The sequence below is a fragment of the Cucumis sativus genome, chromosome 3 (assembly GCF_000004075.3).
Source record: "Cucumis sativus cultivar 9930 chromosome 3, Cucumber_9930_V3, whole genome shotgun sequence".
Classification (NCBI taxonomy): Eukaryota; Viridiplantae; Streptophyta; class Magnoliopsida; order Cucurbitales; family Cucurbitaceae; genus Cucumis; species Cucumis sativus.
Genome location: NC_026657.2, coordinates 6987410 through 6994393, shown reverse-complemented (window position 1 = coordinate 6994393; position 6984 = coordinate 6987410). Strand labels below are relative to the sequence as shown.

The window sequence follows — 6984 nt, the reverse complement described above, 5'->3', positions numbered from 1 at the left end:
TCCCATTACATTAATTTGGGCACCGTCATCGCCCAGCAAGATTTTTGTTTTCTTTTCCTTCTTCTCTGCTTCTTCTCTGCTATCAATAATGTCGTTAACAAATCCATGTTCAACATTTCCCTTCCTCTTTTCTTCCATTTGATTTGATTTTATTCTCTTCCTTTTTTCTCTCTCGCTATTCCGGCTTCCGATGGAGGATTTCTTTTCGTTATTGCCTTTTAGCTACTAAGCTTTGAGTAAATCTCAGCTGCGAAGTTCAGCTGCCATTTGAGTTCATCAATCCGTATCAATTCCAGTTTCAGAGCTCTGTTCTGGAGCTTACGTTACTAAATTTGTCGACACTAAGTCTTTTGAACCACTGTTGGAATCTTGTTTGCAGGTAATATTGCTTAGGTTGTTTTCGGTTTGTTTCTTTGTTTGTTTGTATCTGTTTGAAGAAGTGAAAATTGAAGTTGTAATCTAATATCTCTGCTGGTTTCTTTTTATACTGTAACGAAGGTGTAATTCTTCGCAATGTCTTCTTAACTGAGTTGAGATCCAATTTAGTTTTGAGAAAATATTTTTTTGTTTTTTGATGCTATGAACGAAGTTCCATTGTGTCAACGTTTTGCTTTATGAGTCCATAATTATGTAACATGAGCTATTCTTGAATTGGCTTCGTTCATTGAAATGATTGATTCTTTCATTTGAATTTTAGAGGATGGATGTTTAAACTGCGAGTGTTGCGGATGTTGTTTATTGATGAGCGTTTACAGGATGAGAAATATATTCATTTTTTTTTCTAAAGATTTTTTAAGTACAAGCATGAGTTGGGATTTGAACCTGTGACTTTTTTGTTTTCAATTTCAAATCAGTTGAGTTAAGCTAGTGATTGACAATAAATATAGTTTTTGTCTGACGCTACAGATACAACTCATTTTGTAAATATATTCTTTTCTTTAAATAAAAGAAACAGTCGTATGGTAGGTGGATTCTAGCAGGGTATATCGGACTATCGGAGGATTGCTATGATTATGAATGAGTGTTTTTAATTTTTTTAGAAATATTGGCGGTGGAAGTTATGTACTGAACTAATTTTTAAAAATTCAGAAAGAAAGACATGGGATGGTGGTGTAATTCTCTACGTTCTACTAAAGGGAATGCCTGAAGCACATTTACTACGTTATTATTTTTAGTTTTTTTTTCTTCCCTATTTAGCATTCCTCTTTTTGCAAAGGATTTAGCCATTTTATTAGTAATCTTACTGGTTGTGTGGACTTTTAATGTGTGTTGTATATTTTTTTTTATACTTCATCATGTCTGTCTATTTTTGAACTAGGTGATTGAATAATTAATGTTCTGATTTCAGGTGAATAATCAAGCTTACAAGAGCTATACCTATGCATATAACCACGTTTGTTTCTGCAGCCTTTGCTGTGCTTAAAGAGTTTCTAATTTGTATAGAGAGATGTGATCATTCTGCTTTCAACTGATATGAAGACGGCACAGGTTTTCTTTTACAATTCTGTTGTTACTTTACCTGAAAAGCTCTGTGTTCCTCCGACTTCACCTTTTTCACCTTTTCCTTGCTTACAAGATACAACCAAAACTTCTCCACTCATTCCTTCAATTTAAAATTTAGAATGATTTTTTTTAATGTTGTGCTGGTGGTGCTAATGTCTACTTCCAGTGTTTTCTATAAATAATAAGACACGACTTCAGCTCGTTTCTTATCTTACTTGTCCTTGTCTGCAAACAAATTTCTTCCATAAGTATTCGGGAAGTATGTTTCAGTTCTTCTTCATATGATATTAGATGTTGGATCATATTACTTATGCCTGCAAATGTGTTAGCTTGATACATCTGTTGTACATCAATCTTTGATGATATTCTGGCTCTTAGATATTATATACTGTATTTTCCCCTGATTATATGCCACACCAATTTAACTGACTGCCATGCTAAAAAAACACCCTTCTTTTCATGCATAGAGAGCTCAAGATACAAAAAAAGCTTTGGATGAAACTGAAAACAACCTATCAAACAACAACAAAACTGAGGCTCCTATAACAGACGCAGGTTCAGTATCTGGCTCAAACAATGATGGCAAAAAAGTTTCTCACCAAGATATTGAATTTGTAAGCACAGATTTTTTAATGACCATTCTTTTCTATATTTATTTCGTCTTCCTAGTCCTGTTGTGATTTCTTATCTCTACAATTTGTATTGTTGAATGAGTTGGAATGTTGCTTTAGGTTCAGAATTTAATAGAGCGGTGCCTTCAATTGTATATGAATAGAGATGAAGTAGTTAAGACCCTACTGAATCGTGCAAGGATAGATCCTGGATTTACGTCATTAGGTAAGTATAGGAGATCTGATTAAGTCCCATATTCTCATCTTTGTGTTTAATTGGACAACAATATTAGCGACCACTTACTATTACTTCACGCTTACTTGGATAGTTGATTGTGTCTATTACTTATTTATTATTGTTTAAATAATATTTTGGACTTTCATCATTCAGTTTGGCAGAAGCTGGAAGAAGAGAATGCTGATTTTTTCAGAGCTTATTACATAAGGTTAAAATTGAAAAAGCAAATCCTCCTTTTTAATCATTTGCTTGAACATCAATACCGTCTCATGAACTATTCCATGCCTCCCAAAGTTCCTTTAGCTCCTATGCAGAATGGAATTCATCCTATGTCTGGTAAGCTCTCATTTTCTTACACTGATTACTTAAACATCTAGCTCAGTTCTTTCCCCTTGTTGCACAATTATTATTGTAAGCTGCAGATTGTGATTTGTAAACTATAGATTAAATATGAAGCAATATAAACTAAGATGGTGAATTAATTTTTATCCTGCTTATTTGTTTGGGGTCCGTGCAAGTGAGAAACATAATTTTGAGCTATTTTTTGTGTGTTATGTAGCTCATTAATATTAATTGTGAAGATTATTTTGTGCTTTAAGAGAAAAATCCCCCTGAAAGTGCGAGCCTAGTTGTAAACCATTCATGGGTTCTGGATACCGTGTGCTCTTGGATGCCAAGTCTAGTTGTAGCTCTTCTAAGATAACCCGAGTTTATGTATTTGAAGTTAGATAGTTAAATCTTGCAAGATACTGGCATTTCGTTGTTCTTCATCACTACTTGTTTTCAGTGCAGTTAACAACTTACCGATGGGATATCCAGTCCTTCAACAACCTCCTATGTCAATGCCAGGTCAACCCCATTTGGATACCATGGGCTCTGGAATCTCAAGCTGCCATGTTGTTAATGGAGTTCCTGCACCTAGTAACTTCCATCCTATTAGGATGAACTCTGGGAACGAGTAAGGAAGCTGCCCTAGCAAAGCCGTTACTGACATACATCCTAAAACATTAAATACCATGTCCTTGATGAAACAAAACAATATAAAATTTATAAAATGGCCAATAAGATTGCATGCAGTGGAAATATGTTCAAACTTAGAAGAAAAATATGATACAGAAAAAGAATTTGCCATGTCCAATAAGCAAGCATCCTTGTCAATCTAGTTAGCATTATCACTTACATGGGTTGTGATGGCTCATGCTACTAGTCTTGTCATGATATCATCTTAACATTAGTACTTGGCTAAATACGCCTACAAAATAATCTGCCATGTTCATTTCATGTGATTGGTTGATTTTGCATGCAAATTTTTACTGAAGTTTCGGGTTAGAAATTAAGCAAGAGGAACTGCATCCAGTGATACGAAACTGTATTAATTTTCACGGGACAATTGATCTGTGGCTAAGACGTAGGCTCTAGGATTCATATGCTAACTATAAGAGAGCTTTTAAGAATACATATGGAGGGTAGCAATACGGTATTTACCTTCAGTAGCTTCATAACCTCTACACAAATCATTTTTCGCTTGAACTGTTAGTCATTTTATTGCATCTAATACTCATCCTTATTGAAGTATGTTGATGAACAGCGAGGCCGATATGGTTCCTGTTATTCCACCAAACGGTAACATGTCCTCCCTTTCAGAGATGTCTCTGAGTCCTACATCAGTGGCATCCAGTGGTCATTTCTCATTCACTGCTCCAGAAATATCTGGAATTGGAGTAGATACTTCTGCGCTCGATACTGCATTTACATCAGACATGGTAAGTTCGGTGGGTCTGCAACTTTCACAAGATGGTGGAGCTGGAAATTCTAGGGATTCTCTCAGATCATTGGATCAGATACAGTGGAATTTTAACCTGGATCTTACAACAGATTTATCAAATTTGGGAGGTAACAGGGGCCTTTTACTCTAGTATGATGTAAATTTAATTTTTATTTTCATTTTCCAGTAATTTACTTCCTCAGTCAATTTTTTATGAAGTTTTCTTGTTTCTATCTTTTGTTAGTCTTCCGGATGGAATAGTCTTGTGTTGCTTTATTAGAATTTGATAGCTTTTAGGAAAGAACTTTGAATAAGAATGTAAAATCCTATTTCCATTGGTGGTTTTCATTCCTCTTGGAATAACACGAAGCATATTGATGCTATCTTTTCAATTTCGTGCAGATTTAGGACCATTAGGTAACTACCCTGGTTCTCCTTTTTTGCCCTCGGACTCAGAAATTTTACTTGATTCACCGGAGCAAGAAGATATAGGTGTGTGAATTGTTTGATATAACTAAACCCTTCTTTTGCCCTTGTTTGATATATATGTATATATTGTTCTATAAGATTTCATAATGACAAAAGATTTGACGAATGTTAATTAGATTTATATAGTAAGTGCAATTTACATTTATACAACATACGTTAGTCTTCTCTTTCTTCAAGTATGACTTGCAACTCAGAAGTATCTGGGCCGTCCATGCAAAGTTGGATGGCGTAGATATAACATTTCACTTACATATCTAAGAAAGCCCAAAAATCGATTATAAACCAGTATGTATGTACATAGCTTGTCATGTGGCTACTCACTCGCTAACATCTAATTTTTATCTCAGTGGAGGAGTTCTTCGTTGATTCCGTCCCTGAACCGCCAGACGAAGAGAAATCCTAAACAAAGGTGACAAAAGTCTTTTTTTGCGATTTGCATAAGTAGGATAGGATAAGATTTGACCAGAAATGAAGAGCCCATGGTCTATTATTAATAAATAGGCATTCAGTAATTTTGTCATCAACAAAATTTCAGTTATTTAAATATGGTAGTCGCATTAGCTTGGTTTGTAGGAATGTAGATAGGGAATGAATTAGTGTAGTCATGTAGGGGAAGGAAGCCGTAGTTGATCTCTTGTGCTGCTGCTCATTTCAGATATCTCCATTTGTGCTGTTCAATTTTAAGTCCCCAGTCTGGATTTAAAGCTCCATCCTATAATTAACAGTACTTTTTAGACGTTTGATTGTTCCTACTCTCTTTTTATGCCTTTGATTAATGGAAAACACCCATCAAATTATCTGATGCTCCCTTACTTTCTGACACAATAACACAATATATCATATATATCGTTATGCCGAACAATTATTTTAGCAAACAAGATGAAGTTGCATCTGATTAGACGATCGAACATGATCTGTACTGTATGCTTGAGTTTTAAAGTTAATTACTTCCAATCTTATAATGTGGTTCATAAAGATGATTTATAATACTTATGGGTTTCAAAAATCACAACAAATAAAAGAGAACGTCCAAATAATATTTGTCCAAACGGTGAATTAGAGGTAGTCGACCGAAAATCTGTTAAATATATAATAACAAGTAGTATTCGAAATTATGTATTGTAACTAAATAAATTTATTATTTAAAATACTTTATTTAGGTAAGTTAGGAAATAACAGATGTTTGAAAATTTTTGTTTCTCCAAAAGAAATTAATTAATATATTAGATTCAAAATTAAAATTTTGTATTTCATACTGTCCTTACGAAATGTTACTACTTCAACAAATATGGTTAAACCAAAAGATGTCCATGCAAGGAATGATCACAAATACAATGACACAACACCTCCAACAAGGTCACTGTTGTGTGCTTCGGTTTCAAGCAGAAATTTTGTAAACCAGACTAATGATTGTATATATATATTTTGTAAAGAGCTTAAAGTTAAGAAAGTGACCTATACTAAATCTGTTAGGGGTTTCAACGCATTCAAAAAATGTCTGATCGGAGCTTTGTCAAAATGTATTCTAACCTCTATCTTCATTTTTATCCCTTCGATTAGAATTCACCCCTTTAAAATAAAGCAGTGTGAAAAAGAAGAAAAAACCATAGCAACTGCTTTTAAGTAAGAACTTCCCACTACACAGAAAAGAGGAAGATCAAGGAGAAATGCATACATGAGCAGACCAAACTTTGCAATGTTTCTCTCCCATAGAAATGACATTATTGATCATACATTGTTTTGTAGTGAGCCAAAATTGGGTTATCCAATTTGGGGCTTAACATTAAGAACATTTATAATTTTTGTGTTTGTTAGACATTGTTATTTCACAGACAGCATCAGAGAGAAACCTGAGTAAAACTATTCTAAGTTTCTTTTCGCTTACAAATTGATATGCATGTGAAACATTATTTGAAAGGTCCACAATGCATGTAGCAAGTTAAGGAAACGTAAAATAGAAAAACCATTTATTATAAAGTTTTAATAAAGACTGCATTGTCTTTTGATTACCATCTGATTGAAGAAAAGTTTGTTTTTTCTTTTTCTTTTCATCAGTTTAAAATATTTGGCTCCTCCGCGAGCTTTAGGGCCACTCTGTATGCATCCATATTCATATCCTATCTACTGCAATCTGTGCAGCGAGATCAACCCCAGCAAACTCCCCAAGTCACACGAGTGACAAATCTATCGGCGCCTCTGAAGCCAAATGATGAGCATAACAAGCCAAACTTCCCCAGCTTGGATATTTAAACTGTGTTGTTTCAAGCTTTTTAACATTCTATGTCCTGAGTTTTTAAGTGCTTGGTTTCTCCGTGTGATAAGTAAATAATGTATGATAATCAACGTAATGCTCTTCCTCTTGCTTGGTTTCACTTTCA

At 34.3% G+C, this 6984-nt stretch overlaps 1 protein-coding gene across 5 annotated transcripts; it reads left to right on the top strand.

The window, feature by feature from the left end:
- LOC101210568 lies at window positions 1–6984 on the top strand. 5 transcript variants are annotated; one of them, XM_011652390.2, is made up of 10 exons: window positions 1–379; window positions 1349–1488; window positions 1971–2117; window positions 2235–2340; window positions 2506–2688; window positions 3145–3310; window positions 3926–4245; window positions 4520–4609; window positions 4954–5015; window positions 6746–6984. In XM_011652390.2, the coding sequence occupies exons 2-9, from the start codon at window positions 1474–1476 to the stop codon at window positions 5007–5009; spliced, it is 1083 nt and encodes a 360-aa protein (XP_011650692.1). In that variant the 5' UTR covers window positions 1–379; window positions 1349–1473; the 3' UTR covers window positions 5010–5015; window positions 6746–6984. The 5 variants fall into 5 exon arrangements, with proteins under 5 accessions (XP_011650692.1, XP_011650691.1, XP_031738810.1 ...); XM_011652389.2 differs by having other exon boundaries at window positions 6662–6984; XM_031882950.1 differs by lacking the exon at window positions 6746–6984 and adding an exon at window positions 5262–5408.